The following is a 23,319-nucleotide window of genomic DNA, read 5'->3' on the forward strand; positions in this document are numbered from 1 at the left end:
TTGATTTTAATAAAATATGTTATCTTTTTTTATATATATAATTATTCAATTATTTTTTAAACTAGAGGAGTCGGTTTGTAAATCTGGGAGCAAATTGAGGGTTCTGAAATTTCAACTTGCTAAAAGTAAACAAATTTTTTTTAATTTATATTTCTAATTATAAACATTCTAATGCCTTATTATCTTTAACACTTTTTATTTTTATTTTATTTTTCTTGTCACATCATATCAATCATCACATTCATTATTTATCTCTTTTCTCTTCCCATGCTCAATGGAGTATCAATGAAACATTTTCCAATATTTTTCGTTGGATCGTAAACTTCAATTCATTTTGTCAATTCGGACAAGTACCGACTAAGTGAATCCGTTTGATATTTTCTAATTTACAATGAAATTATCTCCTTTTTCATTCTTGCATCTTCAGAGTTGTCTATTACTTCGGCACTCTAAAGATACATATTAAAATTTCCTAGTAAAATAAGAAATGAAGAAGTGGAAGCTAAAATATCAATCTAGTTTTTAAAATTAGTGTTATTGATCAAATTGATTTCCGGTATTACAAACAAAAAACCTCTTAACCCTGATTACTGACAATTAATTTGGTCCTTAAAATTAATATTATAAATGAATTACTTTATCCCTTAATATTATCAAATCAATTAATTTAATTTAATTATTAAATTTATTATTAAATTTAACAATTATCACCAATTGGGTCTTTAAATTTGACAACTATTAATCAATTTAGTAAAAAAAAAAAACTTAAGGCTAAATTAACTGATATAGACTCTAAAGTTAGGGAATTCAAACAATGACAAATAGCTGTGAAAGTCAGAGACGAAATTGACATATTCTAATGTAAAAATTGAACATGACTGATCTAACGTTAAAGACTACAATGATTAGTATCTATAATTTTATGTTTTACTTGAACAAAAAGTTATAAATTATTTGAACCAAAAATATAAAGAAAAAAGTTTTGAGTTAAAAAGAAAGTAGGTGTAACCAAAAAAAAAGGGAGGGGGGAGATAATTGTGCACGAAAGTTCTGCTGGTTAGACGATTTTTATTTTTTCTAGACTCATCAGTTCTTCGACTCTGTAAAATGAAATAATTAAAAATATACACAATTAATGTAATGTTTATATTGAACCCAATTTTATATTTCTTCTTTTTATTTATTTTGTATCTACGTATGTCTCAAAATAATACCCCCTTAATATTTTAGTTGTTAAAACGAGAGCAAAACATTTTCCTATTCAACTGCACCTTGAAGCAACCAGTGACTGAATTTGAAGGCCTTCGGAACCCAATCATTAGATCTCTCATTGTCTCTTCACATTAATTAAATGAACGTTAGGACTTAAATTTCAGATCAATACGTCGTAAAGAATCTTTTGCAGACGTTGCAGGACCACGTACTGATGACCCTCAAGGATTCAATTTTTACCTTGGTTTGTACGCAAATCCAAAAAGAATTCAACTAGATGTTCATGTCCCTTCCACCACAAGAAAGGAAGGAAGTTAGAATTACAAATTAAGGTTAATGGCTCCCACCCCTTGTGGAATTTGAGATGATCTTGCTTACGCTAATGTAAAAGGCAAAAAAGCATCAATGGAATATGAAATTTAAACATCTTCCTAGAAGCCCAAGGACAAGACCACAGTTTAGGTGAAACCACCTGGCATGTTGCCAGTACTGAGGTTCTGCTCTTCTAATTAGGGACAAAAGAAAAGACAGCACATGCACTCGCAAATTGCAACCTAACCACAAGATGTTGAGAGGGTAGACAGCCCTTTATATATAGGCAACTTGCAGTACTGCTGCACATTGATTTCTTTCCAGTGGAGTTTTCTGAAAAGAGGGTATCCTCAATGACTAGTGCTTATGTTGCACTTACCACTCATTAGTGTAAGTTTTAAGTTTTTCTTCGTGGAGGTGAAAAGGGGTGGTTTTCCCTTTTTCCACCTTGTCTAGATTCAGGACTTCAATGAGAAGCGAAAGGGTGTGGTAAATGATAAGTAAAATGATCTAATCTAAATAACAGTTTTATTAACTATTGCACCCAAGAATTAAAAGTAAAATATTTTTCTTAAAAAAATATGACATTTAATATAATCAACATATCATTACTACTTTTTTTTTCTTTTTTTTTTTTATGAAATTGTTTTATTTGTATGATTCCTTAATCATTTCTCTTACAACAATAATTAGCAAAACCGAATTTATAAATTGGTTCTGCTTCGTACGAAGTGCTTGAGCATTTTTCGTGTTGTTAATTGAAACACAATAATCTCATTCTCATTTGCTGATAATAATTGCCAGAAGCCTGGAGGGCTTAAGCGCTTGAGTGTTCTCTAGCATGTTCTAATTCCACTTCAAAATCAAGCAATCCTCTACCATTTAAGCTGAGCCTATTGGGTGGTGACTTTTCTCTTTTAATTCTGTTTGTTTTTGCTACGAGTGTGCGAGTACCATCACTAGGCTGAAAGAGTGGCCTAATTTTCAAACTTCCATCCGAATATTGAATCAATAATATTTAATGAAAGGCAGAAAAATTGGTTAGTCGCGCATGATTAAGGGGGCCAATATAGGAGGACACTATCATACCGCATTAGGTTCCTTGCAGGGTATGTCTTATTCATCTCGGGGCGGTGGCAGAGCTAAATGCATGCACGAACTCACAGCCCACTAACTTCTTAAATGGCCACGTTGACAAGATAACGACGGATCCATCACTCTAATTATTTTTGTCCAATTGCACTCATGCAATTTTGGTGATTCTGCTCTAGTCCTTTCAACAATATTACCAAGAATATTGTGAGATCAAGAATTATGGTAAAAAACTAAACAAGGAACAAAATGAGATGGTATGATTCTGTAAAAATTGTGCATTTGCATATATTTTATTAAGAAATTCATTGGTAATTATTAATTATCCCTATTTCCCTAAAGGTAAACAGTCGATACCATAGACATCATGGTCGCAAGACCACTATTTGGTTGCCAAATGCACAATGAATGTAGTCTGGTATGTCGTGATCAACGTCTCTTCCTCCAAGCTGATTTATTTCACAACTCAGTTCTCATCTTTTTGCCCTAGCCTGCCAAACTGTTTTAACCCAGATGATAACGCTGCTTTTACTCGGCCACTTTGAACATCACTTGAAAGCAATTAGACGAGCATTCTTAACAGCAAGTAAACTGATAAAAATCAACAAACCAACCACGAAAATCACAATCATAAGCTTAAATTGAGATGGATATTATTGTCCACTGTAGTAATCGGGTTTCAAATTTACATCCACTTTAAAGTTCGGCGTATATAAAAGTGACTGGCAATTGCTCTCTCAGCTTTATGCAGAAAAGACATAAGCGGAGAGCCTAATGGTTACAGGAGTACAAATTTCGGAACAAAACTTGGCTATATCCGCACAAACAGGACATCCGCATGAAGAGCTACATGTATGTGGCTTAACTCTTGTGTTTAGCCTCGACAGCTAAGGCCGCAGCTTGGTACCATGTCGCTGCAGCCATGGCACCAGGATCAGGAACTGTCGAAAGAATCTCGCCAGACACATAAGTTGAACGTCCAGCCTGCATATGTTACCCCATCAGATCTACTACTATGACAATAACTACAAAAACATGGAAGTGATTTTCTGGCACAATTTTGCATTTTTCATACCATTTCGGACTTCAATAATTTTTCCTAGCATGAATTGTTTAAAAATTGCGTAGTTATTGCTATTCATCATGAAACTTCAAAATTGAAACTCATTTTCAGCACTTTTTTATAAAGATGGTAAGCCAATCATAAAAAATCATGGAAAACAAGGTTCACTTGAGCACAACTAAACTTGAATAGAATAACGGTAGGACACAGGAAAGAAGGTATCTCAAGTACAGTGATCACATTTACATTACATTGTTTACGTTTCATTGTGTTACCACACTTCACTACATTATAGAAATTATTGGCCAAGCAAAGATCCTTTCAATTTTGTATTTATCTTTTAGCAATTAATTAGTTGTCAAGCACCACATATCCTACAATTATGTCACTAACTAAATTGTGTGTGTATTGCAGAGAATATTTATATTCATAAATTATGATCTATGTAACTGATGTCACCTATTGAGATAAGGTTTCATTTGTTGTTGTTTGTATAAATCATGATACATCATTCATCCTATTTTTCACACATACTAGAAGAAAAATGAGAATTGTTACAAATTTTATAAACAACTGCACAGCCAAAGTTTCACAAATGCAGAGGGAAAAAAAAACAGCAAAATGCAATGTACAGCCCAAGTCTAGGGAAGTGTTTTGGAAGTTTTTTTCTTCCAAATACTAAATTTGTTTTCATTATTATTCTTGTGTAAGTTCTCTTCTCCCATGTTAACGAGATTTTGTAAACCCTTGCTGGTTACGATTACCACAAAATAAATTTTAATAAAAAATCCTTAAACACTATCTACTAATTATAAGATTAATTTTTTATCCACTAATGGTGTAGTAAAATTACATAATTAGAGCATCACAAGGTTACACTTTCATTATTGATAATATAAAATATATTACTGCAAGATAAAAGCTTGTCACTACAAAAGGAAGCATCTACATCACCAACATTCTTTCACTTAACAAAGAACTAATAAGAAGAATAAAATGTCACCTGTGCTTGCATGTTTATGGTTGACTCAGCTCCAGCTAATGCAGCTTCAGAGGAGAGAATAAAAGCGGTGCAAGGATCACATCCAGAATTTAATTTCTGTAAAGTCAAATCGTGGTAAGTAACAGCAATAGGGTGTCATGAAAATAATGAAGTGAGGTGAACAGATATTGTTGACACCTCTTCAAGAACTGAACATGCTGGAATAAGGGCATCTAACAATGTTCTATAACCAGCACTAGCTCCCCCATATTTACTCACAGCAGCAATGGAAGCTGCAAGTGCTTCAGCCCCTGAATCAAAAGACTTGTGAGGGATACAAACAGTCCAACCAAAAAGGGATAAAAAGAAAGGAAAATTTTTTTGCAAGATTCTAGTTGATTGTTGCTTGATTCGTAGAATGTTCTCACATTGTTTTGATGTGACACCAGAATGGGAGCTTTCTTTCAGGTGTGAATAAGCCGCCTTAAAAAAAATTGTATATCTGGAAAAAAATAAAATGGTGATTGACAATAATCATATGGTATAAATGATTTTAACTTTAAAGAAGGCATAGGAATGGCATAATACATGATCCCACTTGTTCCTCCCATAGCTCTTCCAATTGATGATCCAATTTCACTTAGAGTTTCTGCAGCATCATTTAGAGGGTAACTGAAAAAATAATAGCAGTTTAGGTCAGACTGCTTGCTATTACCATCCAAATTGACAACTTGCAGCAAACCACCTTTGCCATTCCCCATGCGAATAAACACTTACAACACAATAAAGAAAAAACATATACAAATAGTCCATTAATCAAATACATGGGAGCACATAACTGGTTGCCCATGAACACAACATATTAGCACTAATAACGGTTATATCTAAACAAGACCAAAATCATGAGCAAGGCTAAGCGATTGCACAGCATAAACTTACTTTTTGATGTCCTCAAGAATTGCTTTTGCACCTCTATACATCTGCAGAAAGAAAAACAGAAGCAAGTAACTTATATGATGCATCAACAACTAAAAATAACAAAGGAAAAAATTGAGAGGACTCACAGTTGATCCACAGTCACCATCACCAACTTTACCATCCCATTCATTCAGCTTGTCCTTGAGATCTATAATTGCATTTGCGGCAGCTTCAATGGCTACCTCAAGAATTTTGCCTTGCTCATTTAGTTGCAGTGGCCGACTTCGTTGCTTACATGAAGCAAATATGGAAACAAGATTTCACAAATTATATAAAGACACAAGAAGATTTGAGGATAAGGAAAAGAAAAAGAAAGGTAACTACAATGTATTTACTCGCCTCTAGGAGAAACAAGACATCAAATGCCAAAAGGGACAAAAAATCTTCCATAAACAAGAACAAAAAAGCTGCATTACAGACATAATACAATTTGAAGGATTTTATATATATATATATATATATATATATATATACACAAACAATTGCAATTTACACTCACAATTTTGTTTTGTACTGAATCTGAATGTATGACTAGCAGGGGGTTCACTTAAAGAGGAAGGCAACTAGATTGTAAATTACAGACAATTAAAAGTAATCATAAAGTCAAAGAAACTAAGAAGTCAATTGGATGGTAGTAATAGTTGTCATGCCATTAGTGCAATAAATTAACCTTAATACAAGATGGATAATCTTAATGAGATTAGTTTCACACTAAATACAGGACTGATTGCAGACTCATATATAGTATGAACATGGGAGATGAAAAAAACATAATTTGGAGGAAGATGCAGCATGACTCCAAAGAGAGCTACAAAAGAGAACCCAGTGGCCAGTTTATGGTAGAATGGGAAGGGATTTAAATAGATGAACTGCTGCATCAATAATAAATAAAATTTAGAAAAGAGAAATTTGTTGTGAACAATGTTTTCTATGGACCAAGTAAAGCTAAAAGTAACTGAAAAACTAAACTTGGTAGACATAATTAGTGAACTGGTACACATGAAATATGCTTATCCTTTTATTTCTTCCAAGTTTATGAGCCAGAATCTCCTATTATGTATAAAATTTCAAGGTTTGTATAAAATTTTCATTATGCTTATCCTTAGAAGCATTGACAGGTTTGTATTAAATTTCTAATGAAATAACAATCAAATTAACAGATCGACTAGGTGTAGCTAACCCAGTGAACCAAAAAAACTAGTATCAAATATAAAACAAAAAAATGCCAGTCAAATTTCAACAGCTAAAACGGAAAAAACTACTAGATAATGCCTGCTTAATTTGATTAAGAATTCACCCGATCATTTCCATAGGGTTGTTATTAATATTTGTCATTAACTAGTTCATAAAATAATTGTTAGGTTTCAAGGGAAATGACATAATTTCCACAGCCATGTTATTTAAACCACTAAAAATTTATATTGTATGTGACATTGTATATAATTAGTTCAACCTTTCACTTATTTATATCTTTTTGGTATACACACATCCCAATAACACACTTAGAAACACAACGTAGACACCTTTACATGTCCCCATGAGATGTTAAAAGAAAGATTTCTCTAATTTCCATGGATATACCTCATCACTCTTTGTTGATCGAGATGGTGGAATTGGAACAGGAATCTTAGCTGGTGGGTGATTACCTTTAAAGAAAGAACAACTTCAAAAGTTCAATAAATGAGTAATTAATTCACTTGTTTCAATCAACATTACAGTTGAATGAAAATTTTAGAGGTAAAAGCTTCATACTAAAACAATACAGATAAAATTGAAAAATTTCCATGTAATAAAATTGATTAATTAAAACAACAGGAGCAAATTACCAACCATCAGCTGCAACAGGCCAATAAGGAGCTTTAGTCACAGCGTCTAATCGTTGAAGTACTAATGGATCAGCCTTCATGATAGAAATTGAGAAACCTAAAAGAAAATGAAAGTTGCTAATCAGAACTGCATGATGAATCACAAAGAAAAGCTGATTGCCATTCTCTAGGCAACAAACCTGCCATATCAAGAGAAGTCATAAATGACCCTGTATAAACTCTATCAACAGCCAGTCCATGCTCTAGCTGTAATTTTGGAACTGCTTTTCCAGCTGCAATCATTAGTTCCATTATAGGAGTGCCACCTAACCTGCATATGAATAATCATTTATATAGTAAATAAACCTTATCCCTAAAGGAAAATTTCTGCTTAAAACATCACTAAAATAATTGAAAAGATTTTCATATGTAATATTTGCAAATTTGAATTATGGGGTTCACTGAGTTAGGAGTACGAATATCTAAAAATCTATTTTAAATGCAATATGTATGCCAGAATAAAAATATGGCTTTTTAAAACAATATATCATAAGAATTTACAGATACAGAAGACTGAGAAGAGAAGACTGAAGAAGGGATGTCAAAAGCCCTCAAAGAGTGAGCAAAGTAAAAAAGAAAATTTTGATGAATTATTAATGCCTCCTAAATAAAAGGCAAAATATTTTCAATATTGTGGAAATACATTAGATTAGACATTTTTTAATGAAACCTCTAGGTGTAGACAGAAGATGTTATCTTCTTTTTCAATACTCTATAATGAGAAGATCTATGAAACAGTGTGCAACTCAGACATGCAGACATATACTTTATGCGAATATGTTTGTAAAATGGTGTTCCTGCCTCAACATCAGCTAAACTTAGACTAAAAATTGTAAAAATTAAATTTAGTTCTCAAGCAAAGATAATATTTGTGAACCTACCCATTGACCATTAGGACCACTCTTTCGCCTCGAGTTATTGGAACATAGTTTGTTTCCTGCAAACATTACAAACAAAAATTGAGACTCATTCACCTTGAATCAATAGTAAATGAATAAATTGATGCAATTTTGAGATCAAACTATGCACATTATTCCCCCGATCCCAGAGTCCTTTGTGAGCAGATACAGCAGTAAAATTTTAACTTTTACACATTTGACATCTTTATGCTGATTAGAGAATAGCCCTTTCATGGGATTTGTTTGTACAATATTAGTAGGGTTGGAGGGCTATCATCTGAACATGTTTTCCACTTTTAATTGGTCATCGTTTCTTGTTGACTTAATTCCGAGAAAACTTATAATTAGTGTATTTTCCTGTTCTCTCATTTATACTAATCTATACTAACATAATTTAGCAAAGCATGGTTTGGTCCCTTTAGTGACTCAATATATATAAAGTTGTAAACAAATTTTGCTCTAAAAATTAGACGCCAGTGTTAGTAGATATAGTTTATTGAAATGGAATATCAGAAAAATAGAATAGGGCATCTTCCATATGAAATTCAGAGTGGAAGAAAAAGAACTTAATGGCTCAAACTCTGCAATCTCTTTGAAAATCACAAACAGAGTGACGCTAGTAAAGCTAAAGGCTAATTATCAAAGTTCATTCACCAAAAATAAATCAAAGTTCATGTTAGAAGAACAATTTGTTCCTAATTAACCAGCATATCCCCATCAAGAGCTTTCCATTCAATATTATATCATACTGTGGACAATATTTGCTGCAGAACATGAGAAACCAGCACATCTACAGGCTGAAGATCGGCCACTGCTGCACCAGGTTCTCCATGCTGTAAAAAAGTAGCATTGTAATCAACATAATTTTGAATTTGAATGAAAGCAATAAAGACAGACTGCAATATTTAGGGAGAAAATCAAATAATTACAGAGTAGTATTTTAAGGAAAATTAAGTGACACTATCTCCAGTGCCATGAGCTGAAAACCACAAGAAAATAGCAAGGGCTAATTTTTCACATTATAAAACAGACATATCTGCACAGTAGCGAAGAGTTTTATTTTGAACATAAAGAAAACTTACAATTCCAAGACCCAGCTCCATCTTTCCTGGTCCCAATCGATCTGATGTAACCTGACCAGGAAGTGTGCAAACAGTCAAAGCAACACCCATTGTCCCCACCATTTCAGATGCATGTTTAGCTTCTGCAGCAACATCAGCGAGAGAAAGACCACCAGCAGCAGCAGCTCCCGCAACCTGGCTCAAAACAAAAATATCATTATTCATTAAATGTGTAAATAAATAACAACTAGGAACTATACAGTTGGAACAAACATAATGCAAAAAGAAAAGAAGTGAACCTTGTGAACCAGAACAGTCCCTGCTAATCCTCTTCTTCCAGCAATCCCTCGAGGTGGAGGTAGTGCACAATCATCCCCAACAATAACAGTCTACATAGGAAAAATACAACTCAGTTTATCTACATATTAAATATTTTAATTATTTTAAGTACAAGGAAAAACACTAGCTAGCAAGACATACCTCTACTTTATAACCCTCAGATTTTGCTTGCTCAGCAGCCAAACCGAAGTTCAAACGATCACCAGTATAGTTCTATCAACACCCAAATTCGAACACTATGAATCCAGAAACAAAAGCAAATCCTAATGACTCATCATGAACTGACCATACTAGTGCAAAAAGCACACTATGTTATTCACAGCTCAAATTTGATTTCACAGGATGTCAAGTTTCTTATAATAAAAATTAAAAAAATATTGTAATTCTTTTCACCATTTATTGCCTTAATAACAATTTCAATGTATAGGACATGTAATATACATACTTATGTGAAAGACCAATACAAAAGCATGTAGTTAGGATGGCAAAATGCTAAAGTATCACACAAGAAAAACAAAACAAAAATACCTTTACAATTAGGAGACATCCCTCAGGACCAGTTACAGCTCGTATCCCCTAAATATCAAACCATAATATGAGCATCAGAAGTATAAAAGAGAGCAGTATGCTTATAACTGAAAGCATGATATACATATCACTTCCAATAATATGAAGTAAGCATACAGCTAGAATTGAATCAACAGGTGGAGAGGCAAAGATATCTCCACATATGGCTGCTGTCAGCATTCCTTCTCCCACAAATCCAGCATGTGCAGGCTCATGACCACTTCCTCCCCCTGTAACATAAAATATGGATGTGCACAACAATTTTCTCAATTAAACCTAAGTAATCATATTGAACAAATGAAGTTGTAAAATCATCCTAAGAAGTTTCATTTTAGATATATTTCATAGAGTGAAATAGCATATTTGCACCTGGCCAGTCCTATATCCTATTCTTCATTCTGGAAACCTTTTTTTTTCCCTCTTATTTGGCTAACAAATCTACATGTTTTGATCGGACTAATGACACAACCCCTCAAAAATGAACTAAAAAGCAATTTAACATATCCAATGGATGGTCGCACACCTGATATCACTGCAACTTTGTCATATGTTGCACATGAGACATCAGCACGTAACACAACCTTCACCTACATTCAAGCAAGGAAACAGCAAAAAAAAAAAAAAAACATCCTTCAGGAATTCCTATACATATCACACATCAATGCATCCATCTGTATGTGTAATCAAAACATACCAGAGGAAATCCATCTAAATACTGTAGTCCAGGATACGTCTCCACAAGACCTTCAATGTATTCCGTCACAACATCTGCAATCAAATTAAAGAAAAAGTTATTACTATTACTATTATTATTATTATTATTATCACACACATGTATGTAATGTCTAATTTGTAATTAGAATACAAAAGCTCAGAAAAATAAAAAATATAATGTTTAATTAGTAATTATATAACATAAACTCCTAAAAACCAAAAAAGGAACAAAATCTTCACTGCCGTGCTAGCAAGGAAATACCAAAACAAAAAACTTCGGAATCGAAATCTCACTGTCACATTGAATCGTAATCTTCAAAGTAGACACGTTAGATCAACAAAATATCATAATAAACAATTCTACAACGTTTCAATCGAATATTACGAACTCAAGCAGCGATTTCCGTCATTAAAACCTCAGTACGATTCAGTCAAAGACGAATGCTAAAACAGTTCAGGTTCAAACAGATTTTACAAAAACCAAAAAAAAGTCAACAAAATGCACAGAAGCAAAACAGTTTAAAAAAAAGAAGCGATTCCTAATGGAACGACGGCGAAAACATACAGAGCACAGCAATTGTGACGGTGAGAGTCAAAGGAGACTAAGATTGCAGGTGAATTTCACCGAGAAATTGAACGGAACATAGAGAAATAGAGATTGAGGAGAAGGAAATGAGAGACGCACCATTGGGGTCGTTGATGAGCTTCTTAGTCGGAAATGCCATGGCGAGGAGGTGTTGGAGCACGAGAATTGAAAGAGCGAATGGCGAAAACTGAAAACCCTAGAAATGGTTTTGCATGAAACAGTGGTAAGAAAAGAGAGAGAAAGAGAGAGTGAGAAGGAAGAAGAGTTTTTGTTGTTGCCTTGTTGGTTTGGTGGTGGTGTGTAGCTTATTATATACACAAGAGAAGGAAAGCGGGGGAGTTGATAGTTGGCTTCTTCCAGCAAGGAAAATTAAATTAATTAATTAATTTAAACTCTTCCTTTATCCAAATTCCATTTTTCAAATGCTCTCGTCATTCCCCGTAATTAAATTTTTTTAATCGTCAATCAACCTTTTAAAATTTAATCATTTCTGATTTATTATTATTATTATTATTATTATTATTATTATTATCATTAGTAAAGAGAAAAAAAAATTTAAACTCCAGCTAAATTTAGTTTAATTAATATACGCTTAACGTCTATTCTTTTAGCTAATCCATAAGTGAGTCAACCCTTAATTCTTACCTGCTAATAACAATTCTTGTACGTTTTCCATATTTATTTTAAAATTGTGAATCTCCGTTAACTTTAAACGTTTATAAATAATATTTTTTTAATTATAAAATATAATATTTATTATATTTCTATATTCTTAAAATAATAAATAGGACGTTTCTTTTATTGTACGTTAATATATATATATATTACTCTATTAAATATTTAAATTTATTATAAACAATATACATTGAATATTTTTATCATTTTAAAATAATAAATACTTGAAAGCTTTACTGTACTCACAGTGATCTTAGCTGTATTGTTAAAAAAAAAATTTTATTTTTTAATATGTATCTTAAAATACACATTAAAAATCAAAAAAATATTTTTTTTAAGAGTGTATTACTTTTAATTATTTATCTATAATATAAAAGATTAGAATTAACATATTTCTTTAAAATATATTTTTCTTTGTCATTCTTCATTTAACTTGTTTTATGATAATTTTTTTATAGTCCCTATTTTTTATTACTTAAAACGCTTTTTATATTTGGAATGTTTATAATTTAATAATTTGCTAATTATTGTATATTTTTTTTATTTTCCCTAAACTGTGGTTTCACTAAAATTAAGTGACTTCGTAGAACCCGCCCCTGTTCTTGCACTCACCGGCTATGGAATCCGAGACTTTACAACGACGCCGTTCGAGCCTTGACAGCCACAACAACGGCCCTATCAGAGAGAAGAGGTCGAAACGCAGTGAGGTGCGTCGTTTCATCTCTGACCTGACCTGCTTTGTGCTTTGTGAGGAGTTTATGAGTGTGAACGAAGCCATGTTTACTTGGTTCCATTTTGTAGGTACTCGCCAAGAAGAAAGCCGTTGAAGAACTCATCAAAGAGGCACATGCTGAGAAGGATCACCTTGCTTCTTTTCCCACATTTCGCGATTTTCACAAAAACGGTAACCATTTTGGATTGATAGATCAGTTAGGTTAGTTTGTTCATTCAACAGCTAGTTACGTAAAAGTTGTGTACATTAGTTTGATGCTTGTTTTACTAACTTAACTAATCTTTTAAGTTATTTAAGTGCTTGTTTGATGCTCTTATACTTATTTTTTCCTAAAATTTAAGCTTAATCAAATGTGCACTAATTGATTAGACCAAATGCACTAAGGGTGTGGTTGAATACACAGCTTATTTAAGCACTTATTCAATAAACTCTTTTTAAACAATGACTTATACCATTAAGTTATTGATGACACCTTTTAGGATAAAATAACTTATTTTAGTAAGCTGTACCAAGAAGCTTATGGAAATAAGCTGATTCATAAGTAGTTCATAAGCTCTTCCAAACAGGCCCTAATTGCAAGAACAAGAGTCAATGAAATAGCAAATAGGTGTTAGTCCTAAATTTCTCAACATAGGAATGTGATAATATTGATTTTTTGGTTTTGATTTGTTTTTTGTTTGCTTCTAAGTACTTATTTTTAACATGATTTCTAGGTCTCTCTATGTGTTTGAAGTCAGGACATGGGAGTAAACTTTCCTCATCTGTTAAGCATTATGTTCAAAGTCTCCTTAAGGTAGAAAGAATACTAGAATTAGTTGACTGAAATGTGTGTGTGTGACTGTGTGTTTGTTCTATAATATAAAGGAAAATCTATCTTTTTTTTCTATTCATGGTTAGTTTTCGTTTGTTATTCGTTGAAATGAATGTGCTTGACTTGTCTATGTCAAAACTGCAGCTAAACATGGAAGGACCATATGGATCTGAGTGGCCAGAGGAAGAAAAGGTGAAGCGCAGAGAAATGATTGCTCCTGAAGCACACTATATATTTGTGCACGAGGTTGCCCATTCAAATTTTGATGAGATGACAAAGATGGTGATTGCAGAAGAGACTTCAACTTGTTGTCTGGAAGATAGTGGCCCCTTGGTTGGATTTGTACAGTATCGCTTTATTTTGGAAGAAGAGATACCAGTGCTTTATGTGTATGAATTACAGCTTGAGCCTCGTGTACAAGGGAAAGGAGTGGGGAAGTTTTTAATGCAACTTCTTGAGCTTATGGTCCAAAAGGTAATGCTAAAGTGTTTTTAACATCTTACTCAGACATTGATGATAATAGAGACGTGGCCCTATGTTGCAATGGACAGTTTTTAAGCATGGAAAAAGATGATGGATTGTTGAAAATTAGGAATTTATGATATTTGAACAAACAAAGTTTATTTATTGATTAATTTATAGCATTCATAATTTCCAATGCAAAATGTTTTATGCATCTCATTAGGTTATCTGGACATATTTCTTCACTAATGTACGAGTTTTATGGGCCATTTTTTTATGCCCCTCTGATCTATTCTTTTCTTTGTTTTAATATCTCTTGTAGAACTGCATGGGTGCTGTCATGCTGACTGTTCAAAAGGCAAATGTATTAGCTATGGATTTCTATATAAATAAACTGAGGTAAAATTTTCACTTATCTATATCATCATTGAATTATTTTCCTTTATAAAGATAAACATGTCAAGTTAGTTGAGAATGAAAGGGAAGAATAGATTTCCTATCTCCAATTGCTCCTGTTCTGTTATCCATACTAATTGTATGCAAACCTGAAGACATTCCACGGTAAATGTATTTTTGTCTGCTTTTGATCAAGCATACCAGATGGAAAACATGACATTGATAGTCCTATTTCCTAGTCTTGTTGCAAATTGGCTTTCTGATGCAGTGGGTTTGGATGGAGAAAATTTGTCAACAAATCTTGAGGTGTAACAGATAATGCATGAACATGTCTTGAAAAAATTGAGGTTGGAGCCTGAACCTCATATATGTTAGGGAGAGGGTGAGTCATTTATTCAAACTCATGCAAAATCCACATATAAATGTGTTCTGGATGGCAGATTATGTGAGGGGATGTTTGCTTATGCAATCACATTAGCCCAAATCCTGGACATGTCAATTGTGATGATAATCTTATTTGTTGTCTATGGAGATTAAACATAAAAGTAAGAACATTATGATCATTACAGTTCTCTCTATATCTCTGAATGAAAAGTTGCAGATCTTTGCCAGTCATACAACTGTTTCTATTTCATACTTTCTAGAAATTTCTTATGGATGACATTATATGATTTTATCCCATGTTATCAAGCTATATAACATTCTAACTACTTTTTTATATTTTGCTATTAGACTACCTTTTGCCTCCTATTTTTGTTTGGTTTTTGTTTTGCTGAATGATGGAATTTTTCTCTTGCAGATATACAATATCAGCGATGTCACCTTCAAAAGTAAACCCAATGGTATATAAATTTTTATTTCTTTCTTTTTCCAGTTACTACTGGAAGAAAGTTCTGCTGTTATTTCTTCCTTTTGCAGATGGAGACGAGTTATGAGATTCTTTGTAAGACGATTAGCGATGAAGCTAAAACTATTTTGGAGGTAAAGCACCAACCGAGAACGCTGTTCGATTGGTTTTCTGAAACACTCCCCCTAAACTTAATAAAACATCTCTCCTTATGAGCAGATTTTACATTTTTTACAGTTTCCTTCATTCAAAAAATACTATGCTTTTTTTACATATTTTTATTCGATCTCTAGTTATATGTGTGCCAATGTGATGCTGATTGCTAAATGAAAGAAGTTTCATTTTTTTTTTCCACCCATGCTTGGGGGGTTGCCTACATTAGTTGAACTTCTCTGATTGTTACATTACAACTATTTTGTAGGTAACAGAAAACAAAAGCTTTTGATTGCATATGATCCGTGAATCTGTGCTCCATTTAGCTGGTGATGTACCATAGTACCAATCATTTCTTGTAAAAAAGGTAATCTGTAAACATTTCAATACTTAGCATGCTGTTTTTTCTTTGTAGAAGAAAGAAGATTCGAGACTTGTTCTCCATCAGTCCCTTTTTCCTTTGCTATTTTCTGTTCTTTGCTTTGTTCAAACACAAGCATTAACCTCGTTAGCTTGTATGTTCAGTAAAAAAATCAGCATGTTACTGGTGTGGACATGTATTCAGTATTTCAGCCGCTAGGGGTGCATTTAGGTAACAACGTAATTAAACGTTTATTCAATATGTTATCGTATAAGTTGTTTATACCATAAATTTAACCATGAAATTTATTGACATTAGTTAAAAATAGTTTATTTTGATAAGTTATATGAAGATTCTTATTGAAATAAATAATAAAAAACTTATAAGTTATTTCTATAAATTTTCTATAAACTCTTTTAAACGCATGGTAACATATTTTTCAATTGGTTCTAGAGTGAATTAAAGATAATGTAAATGAAATTTTAACTTGGAGAAATTCCCCCATCATTTTTTCTTGATACGGCCTTTGTGTTTGCAGGATAGAGTTGGACAAAGACGGTTCAAGTAATTAGTTTCATTTTGTAGACTTCTTTATTGCACTAATTGAGTGCCCTTGTTTCTATTACATTCCTTTCCCTTATGTTGGAATCTCTTTTGTTTTTTCTTTCTTCTACTGTTCTTGTAAAAGAAGTTTCTTGTCACGTTGTAGACGCCATCTGCCCAACATAAAGTGAGCCTAACTCTTCTTCTGTGCCCAAATGTTAATTATGAATACAAGGTTGGTGGAACACAAATATTTATCATTTAAAGCTTGAGGCACCACGTGTGCTAACAAGAATTGTAGTGGTACACAAAGCCAAATGGTGCACATGACATGAATGAGGCACCACATGAATCCCTTTCTAAAATCGTAAAGCCTCTTTAAAGATTCACAGGGACAAAGACAAGATTTTGGCAGTTATATGACTCAAAAAGAAAAGTAAAATTAATCACCACATCATTCTCTATTGATTGCACTTGATATTAATTTGTATAAAAGATCATTATAAGAAGTTTAAGGATATTGAGTTGTATTTAAAAGTCAACAGTTACCATGAAGCTCGATTAAAAAATACAGCCCAAAAAATGTAGTAGTAAAAATGGGTTTAAAATGTAGCTCAGCAATTCAAGGCTCCAAATCAATACAAGAAAATGAAGTACACTAATACAAGTAGACAAGAGACCACGGGGGGAACAATAAACAAAATCTGATGAAGAAATTAAGCGCTTTTTGAAAATGTTTTCTGCTTTTATTTATTGTTTTCATTTTTAATTACAAAATTACTATCTTGTTTTCATTCTGTTTCTTGTATTCTAATATTTAACCAGGAAATAGTGAAAACAAAAAAGAGAGTTGTTTTTAGTGTTTTATTGTACAAATATATGAAATTTTGGAAACATAATGAAAATAGAAAACATTTCCCAAAACTGAACTGCCTCTAAAATTATGTTGTTTTTCTTATGATGAGAAGTGAGGATGGTAAAGCTAAGAAGTGAGAATAGTAAAAGTGAGATTTTGACGTGAGTGAAAGGGAACACATTAAAGTAAATATTTTCTCTTATTATGTGATAGTTTAATGTTCTAAAGACTTGCTAGAATAAATCTTAATATATTAATAGTAAAATTAATTTAATTTTAAATCAATAAATAAGTTTTGTTCGTGATATTACCAAGCAAATTACTTGTGGCTTGGGAGGGACATTTGCTTTGAAGGAATACTAATAATCCTTACAAATGCACGAAGGAGGGCTTCAATTATCAGTCTTGCAATGACTTTGTTGAAAGGGGTATTTGTATTCTTCCTTATTTTCCAAGTTTGATTGTTATTTTGTCCCAATGTGTTTCTAATTTAGTGACAGATTTCTTAACACTGTATACGTTGACTTTAGACCAACACAATAATTGGGGTTTCAGCCTAAGTTATTCTATCTTGCCCTTGATTTTGAAATGATTTTGAACAAGTTCAGTTTTTATATAAATAAAAGGTGCTTAAGGAATAAAAAATAATGAATAATCAAGTTTTCGTAAGCTCGCCCTAAGTTTTATGTTTTTTATGATTTGGCATTACTTTCAAAATCTCTGAAGCACAAGTTTTCCATTTTATAAGTCGTACCCGTTCTAGTAGGTATGATACACATTATCTACACCTACGTACATATATTATTATTTATTAAAAAAAAAAAGAAATATGACTTTCGTACATATATGACCCAAATGACATTAGTACGGGAGTCTAATCAATGGTAAATTTAGATACGCAAGTTAATTAAGTCTAAATTTAATAATTTATATGATGTATGACATAAATTTAAATATACAATTTATTAAAAAATTATTTATGAAAATTATAAACTATATTCGTAAGAAATACGTAAATTTTCCTAAATACACTTTCATATACTTGCTTTTTGGGCTTGTGGCAAGAATAATATATTCCACAAGATGAAATTGCTCAAAAGTATATGCAGCCCAATAGCTAAGGTGCTCTCCTATTTCAGATGATATGTGAAACATTATCCAAATGCGGTAGTATACTTAATTCTAAATATAAATTTATAATGATATTTAATCATAACATAACATAGAAATATTGAATTTGAAGTCCTGATACAATAGTTTCTTATATTTGAGATCAAAATACTAGCATGCCAAATTTCTTTGCCTTGCACCACCAGCTTACTATTTGAGGGTAATGCTCCTCACTCAATTTATCATAAATAAATATAATTTTTTAATAAGTTAAAAATAACTTATTTTTTAAATTTTAGAGAAGTTAAATAATAAAACTTTCAGAAAAATTTTATTTAAATTTTATACTAATTTTTTCTTTTACAAGAACTTCACCACCTAAACTGGGGCGGTATAGTACAGCTTTTTCTCCGCTTCCTATGTATTTTCTAATATAAAAGGAAGTGGAAAAAAATAAACTACAAATGCTAATCCCGATTGGCAAATAGTCAGTTTCACAAAGAATTCAATTCAGCTACTATTTGCATGTCTTCCTGTGAACCTAAAACCTCATTTTGGAGAATGTTGGCATGAGAACTGAAATCTCTTGAACGAAATGCTTTTGTAATGTTTTGAAATCATCTATAATTTATTTCTTGGCACCTTGATGTCAGCTGTGAAAATTGCTCGAACAGGCCTATGATCTGAAAGCTTTGACTCACTCCTGTTGTATTGTGTTTGCTTCATTCCCTTCCCAAACCATATTATTCGATCACACCTGCAATACCCTCTTGTGGTTAGAGTTTCCCTGCCTCCTAATGGTTCATATGGAAGCACTTGAAGTGGGAATTTGATCATCGTTTCCTTAAAAGAACATTGGCATCATGCCATGTTAAAAAGGGTGACTCAATGCACGAGACTCCTACCAAGTGTGATCTTGGAAGGATTCATGCATGTACTATGTAGCCTTTTTTCTTTTCAAGTTACAAGTTAGCAAAACGGGTTATTCAATCCAATGCGAGCTAACTCGGATCAAGTTTTAGGCTTCATCAAGTTGGACCAAAAAATTTTCACTTTTTATTTGGCTCACAAAATTCAGTCTCAAACTTAATTTGAATTCACATTTTATAATTTAAAAAAGTGGATGAGATGGCTAAAAAATACTTAGAATTAATTTAGGCCTAAAATTCAAAGCAGGCTTAATCATGTCAACTTATTTTGACACCTCTAATCACAAGGCAATAACTTAGGTAGGTTGTATCAAGACTCATCCTTATTGTTAGTGTTATTTCACACTAGGAGAGAAAAATTGGTGGACTCTTGAACAAGTAATAGCAGATCCCCTTATCATGTTCTTAAGGAAATGAGAATGATCTAAATCCTTTGATGTAAGCTTACCATGCTGGGGCACGCCTCTTTTTGCTCATGGGTTGCTGCTGATCACAGCCTAAGTAATCTTTAGAATTTGGGCGATACTTGTATGTAGGTGGAAACTCAATAGTTCCTTCACGCCAACCTTGGAATACATGGCCTTCCATGAGCTCCATCTTCAGCTATATAATTTGCATGGAATTTTAAATTTTGAACTCATAATACCATATGGTAACTAATTAATCCAAAATGTTGCATTGCAAGAAGTAACATGATTTGCCTTAAACCAATTACATATCTTGAAACTAATAATTATGGTACTAATTAATCAAAAAATTTGTCATCCAAGAAGTAACTTGATAAGCCTTACCTGATCATGTTTCAACAAGGTTTCCCACTCTCTTCTCTTGATCAATGATTGTGTTGTAGAGTCTGGCATATATATCCTGTAGTTCAAGTCACCTAGCCATACTACTCGGCTGCACCGGACCAGGTACACAATATTAGATGAAGTTATATGGAATGAGCTCAACTTATATAAAGGTGATTATAGCATACAAGTCTCAATCACACAAAATCTCAGCTTTATTAAGGATTTGTTTTTACAGAAGATACTTTGAAATCATTATTTTAAATCCAACAAACAGGAGGGATTCAGTTTGTTAATAGATTTTTCTTTCACTAGTGATTGGATGCTAGAGTAATGGATTACAGATCCAAAATTAATTGTGTTTGGAAACACGTTAAAAAACTTGTAAACATAGATTCAGTGCAGAAGCTACAACTAGTAATATTGAAGTAAACATGGATTCATAATCTTTCAAACATGAATCAAGACACACCATAAGATGTTCTCCAATCGAAGTTTAAGTTTGAGGAATTGGAATAGTTACATATATATAATTTTAGTATATCTTTGTCATCAAGAAAAAAAAAAGCCTTCTAGTTCTAGTTAATGACTTATGCCTTCAACGTAAGTGATAGTTTCTTATATACACAAAAATTCAGTATACACTTACTCATGATCAATAATTTTTTGAGGCATATCTTGAAGAGGACCAGAAGGAAAGATTGTCCGGGACAAAATATCAGCTGCATTAACATTTCTCTGTCTTCGATCTAGTTCTTTTCCACCAGAAGCTAGATGGCTACATATAAAGCAGAAGCTTGTTTCATGCAAGTAAAATCTAATTGATATTGAACCCTGTATTTTAAGATCAATGAAAGATCTAAGAAATCGTTTAAAATTTCAAAACTTGCATTTGTATTCTCAAACATCGATTTACTTATATAACAAAAATATAAAAAGTTGCATTTCTATTTCTCTATAAATGTAAAAAAAAAACCTTGTTTCCCAAGCAACCCATGATTCCACATCCAACTGATGAGACACTCAAGTGCTTGATTGATTTATGGAGATCACATCTAACCCAAATTGTAATAAACATTCCTACCATTTGCCTGCTTATGATGCATTGAAAATCTTGTCCATGTTCACCTCCTGAACAAATATGTTCCTTCAAAGGATATATCTTCTGAGGTTCAGCTATTTTATCTTCATCAACCATCTTTGTTGGTATTCTAGTGTTAAGGGCTGCACCAATTAGAGAATTCCATTTCCTAGAAACTTTTCTATTCTGTGGACCTAACACATTTGCAGCATTTAGAGGTACAATTTCTTGGAACCTGGTTAATGAATAGATTTATAACATCATCAAATACTAGTCAATGAATAGATTGAAATGAAAGGAATCCAACAGTTCAGTGTCTATGCAACTGACTCTCACATTAATCTTCAGTAATATAAAATGATTACCCCAAAACATAAATATCTGCCGAATTATTTTCCGTGTCAAGCCAATCTTCCAAGTCCAAGTTCTTGGGTGGTGCAATGCCTCCAATATTCCAGGAACCAACAAAGATCCTTGTGAAAATTAATATCCAAATAAGAGTTGCATTTAAGGTAGTATAATATATTAAACAAAGCCAGAAAAATTTTAAAGTGGCACAGAACAATTTTTTACACTATGGCCTCATACTTTTTGGTTTGATGAAAGAAAAATCTTCTTGAGTTTGCAGAAGCTTGATTCAAACTAGCAGTTTCTTTTTTGGCCTCTGATGAGTTCTGATTTTCTCCTTTTAAGTTATCAATGCTTAATTTCTTTCTTAGGATCACACTTTCCTTCAGATTGAAGCCCTGCATGATCTTTGGACAAAATATATTACATAGTCATCAAACATATAAGACACGTTTGGATACACAGCTTAACTAAGTCTTTTTATTTAATAACCTCTTTTTAAATATGACTTAAGCCATAAATTTAACCATGAAAATTACTTAAATAAGCTGAAAACAACTTATTTTGATAAATTATATCAAGAACCTTACTGAAGAACCTATGATAGTGATAAGTTCCTTTCATAAGCTATTTATAAGTTCTTCCAAATAGGCTTATATAAACGAACCAAAATAGAGAGAAGAGACAGAGTGAGAAAGAGATACCTACTTCTTGCACTCTTTATATCCTTGCCAATGGTTTTCTACAATAGTACTACCAAAGTATAGAAATGGCATATCAAAACAAAGAAAAAGGAAGAAAAGAGAGAAATTTCATCAGATATTAGGAGAATGGGTCAAGGGAGAAGGAAGGGGATTTATAGGCATGCATGTGAGTCGAATTGATTGATTAGTGGTTAAGGACAAGTTCTAGCCATATAGGGACAACAGAAAAAACCTGGGATCTCTCTCATATACATGTCACTTTGTGTTTGCTAATACTTGATTGTATATGTTTGTGCAATTTTTCCATTTTTTTTTATTTAGCTCTCTTAGCTTAAAAGGAAGAACGTCCATACCATTTTTTATTTATATAATGTCACTTTTATTTAATTAATTTATGTGTTCATGTGCACACAATAATAGAATATTAATTCGACTTGATTAACACAATCACATTTTATTTCCGCACAATTTTATATTTTTCTAACTTATTTCTTGTGTTTTTTTTATCATTAACTCCTCCATGAAGGTTTTGATTCGAGTGAAAAACATTAAATCATCTTAGTTTTACTTAAGTATGCAATGATTTTATGATCATGGTTTTAAGTTTAACCATGGTTATAATATTTTTCACTTTAATATCAAAGGAAGGGAAGTTTCCTTGTTTGTTTAGTGAATACATAGGAGAGAATACTAATATTGGAGAGAAAACAAATAAGAGGAGAGAGATATCAGAATCTCTTTTTTTCTTTTGTTTTTCTTTTTTAAAATTTTTGAACTAAAGGAGATAAAAAAAAAAAAAAAATTTACCCTCCTTTTCTCCTTCCACTTCCCCTAAACCAAATGAATAGA

At 32.4% G+C, this 23,319-nt stretch overlaps 3 protein-coding genes across 6 annotated transcripts; 1 reads left to right on the plus strand and 2 right to left on the minus strand.

Moving 5' to 3' along the window:
- Positions 1–3,219: 3,219 nt before the first annotated feature.
- On the minus strand, positions 3,220–11,954 carry LOC113867049 (putative 3,4-dihydroxy-2-butanone kinase). 3 transcript variants are annotated; one of them, XM_027501991.1, is made up of 20 exons: positions 11,770–11,954; positions 11,065–11,138; positions 10,894–10,957; positions 10,488–10,600; positions 10,332–10,379; positions 9,945–10,016; positions 9,764–9,853; positions 9,486–9,659; positions 9,153–9,236; positions 8,386–8,441; positions 7,645–7,775; positions 7,470–7,562; positions 7,221–7,285; positions 5,726–5,869; positions 5,601–5,641; positions 5,250–5,333; positions 5,090–5,163; positions 4,860–4,972; positions 4,683–4,778; positions 3,220–3,600 (listed from the first exon to the last, which is right to left on the minus strand). In XM_027501991.1, the coding sequence occupies exons 1-20, from the start codon at positions 11,807–11,809 to the stop codon at positions 3,478–3,480; spliced, it is 1,779 nt and encodes a 592-aa protein (XP_027357792.1). In that variant the 5' UTR covers positions 11,810–11,954; the 3' UTR covers positions 3,220–3,477. The 3 variants fall into 3 exon arrangements, 2 of the variants coding, with proteins under 2 accessions (XP_027357792.1, XP_027357793.1); XM_027501992.1 differs by having other exon boundaries at positions 3,327–3,600; positions 5,598–5,641; positions 11,770–11,809; XR_003505128.1 differs by lacking the exon at positions 4,860–4,972 and having other exon boundaries at positions 3,588–3,600; positions 11,770–11,809.
- A 946-nt stretch (positions 11,955–12,900) lies between these two features.
- On the plus strand, positions 12,901–16,817 carry LOC113867864 (N-alpha-acetyltransferase 40). Of its 2 annotated transcripts, none has more exons than XM_027503363.1 (9): positions 12,901–13,052; positions 13,147–13,249; positions 13,792–13,871; positions 14,034–14,363; positions 14,674–14,750; positions 15,547–15,589; positions 15,666–15,728; positions 16,016–16,339; positions 16,647–16,817. In XM_027503363.1, the coding sequence occupies exons 1-8, from the start codon at positions 12,963–12,965 to the stop codon at positions 16,037–16,039; spliced, it is 810 nt and encodes a 269-aa protein (XP_027359164.1). In that variant the 5' UTR covers positions 12,901–12,962; the 3' UTR covers positions 16,040–16,339; positions 16,647–16,817. The 2 variants fall into 2 exon arrangements, with proteins under 2 accessions (XP_027359164.1, XP_027359165.1); XM_027503364.1 differs by lacking the exon at positions 16,647–16,817 and adding an exon at positions 14,987–15,129 and having other exon boundaries at positions 16,016–16,045.
- Positions 16,818–17,992: 1,175 nt separating this feature from the next.
- On the minus strand, positions 17,993–22,170 carry LOC113868098 (type IV inositol polyphosphate 5-phosphatase 9-like). Its single transcript, XM_027503663.1, has 8 exons — positions 22,007–22,170; positions 21,784–21,891; positions 21,314–21,653; positions 20,987–21,171; positions 20,338–20,446; positions 19,995–20,149; positions 19,260–19,374; positions 17,993–18,031 (listed from the first exon to the last, which is right to left on the minus strand). Exons 1-8 carry the CDS (start codon positions 22,168–22,170, stop codon positions 17,993–17,995), a joined length of 1,215 nt encoding a protein of 404 aa, XP_027359464.1.
- Between the last annotated feature and the right edge of the window lie 1,149 nt (positions 22,171–23,319).

The sequence above is a fragment of the Abrus precatorius genome, unplaced genomic scaffold, assembly GCF_003935025.1.
Source record: "Abrus precatorius isolate BTA unplaced genomic scaffold, Abrus_2018 Scaffold5, whole genome shotgun sequence".
In the NCBI taxonomy this organism is placed as follows: Eukaryota; Viridiplantae; Streptophyta; class Magnoliopsida; order Fabales; family Fabaceae; genus Abrus; species Abrus precatorius.

Bases quoted from the DNA above. Each gene is read 5' to 3' on its own strand.
- LOC113867049 (XM_027501992.1), bottom strand. From the start codon at position 11,809: ATGGCATTTCCGACTAAGAAGCTCATCAACGACCCCAATG. The intron at 7,286-7,469 runs GTTGGTAATTTG...CTTTCTTTAAAG, and splicing joins TTGGCCTGTTGCAGCTGATG to GTAATCACCCACCAGCTAAG. The intron at 4,973-5,089 runs GTGAGAACATTC...CTTTTGATTCAG, and splicing joins TGGTGTCACATCAAAACAAT to GGGCTGAAGCACTTGCAGCT.
- LOC113867864 (XM_027503363.1), top strand. From the start codon at position 12,963: ATGGAATCCGAGACTTTACAACGACGCCGTTCGAGCCTTGACAGCCAC. The intron at 13,053-13,146 runs GTGCGTCGTTTC...TCCATTTTGTAG, and splicing joins AGAGGTCGAAACGCAGTGAG to GTACTCGCCAAGAAGAAAGC. The intron at 15,590-15,665 runs GTATATAAATTT...TTCCTTTTGCAG, and splicing joins CTTCAAAAGTAAACCCAATG to ATGGAGACGAGTTATGAGAT.
- LOC113868098 (XM_027503663.1), bottom strand. From the start codon at position 22,170: ATGCAGGGCTTCAATCTGAAGGAAAGTGTGATCCTAAGAAAGAAATTA. The intron at 20,150-20,337 runs GTAAGGCTTATC...CAAATTATATAG, and splicing joins CCTTGTTGAAACATGATCAG to CTGAAGATGGAGCTCATGGA. The intron at 18,032-19,259 runs GTGCCAAGAAAT...GTTGGTCTAAAG, and splicing joins TTTTCACAGCTGACATCAAG to TCAACGTATACAGTGTTAAG.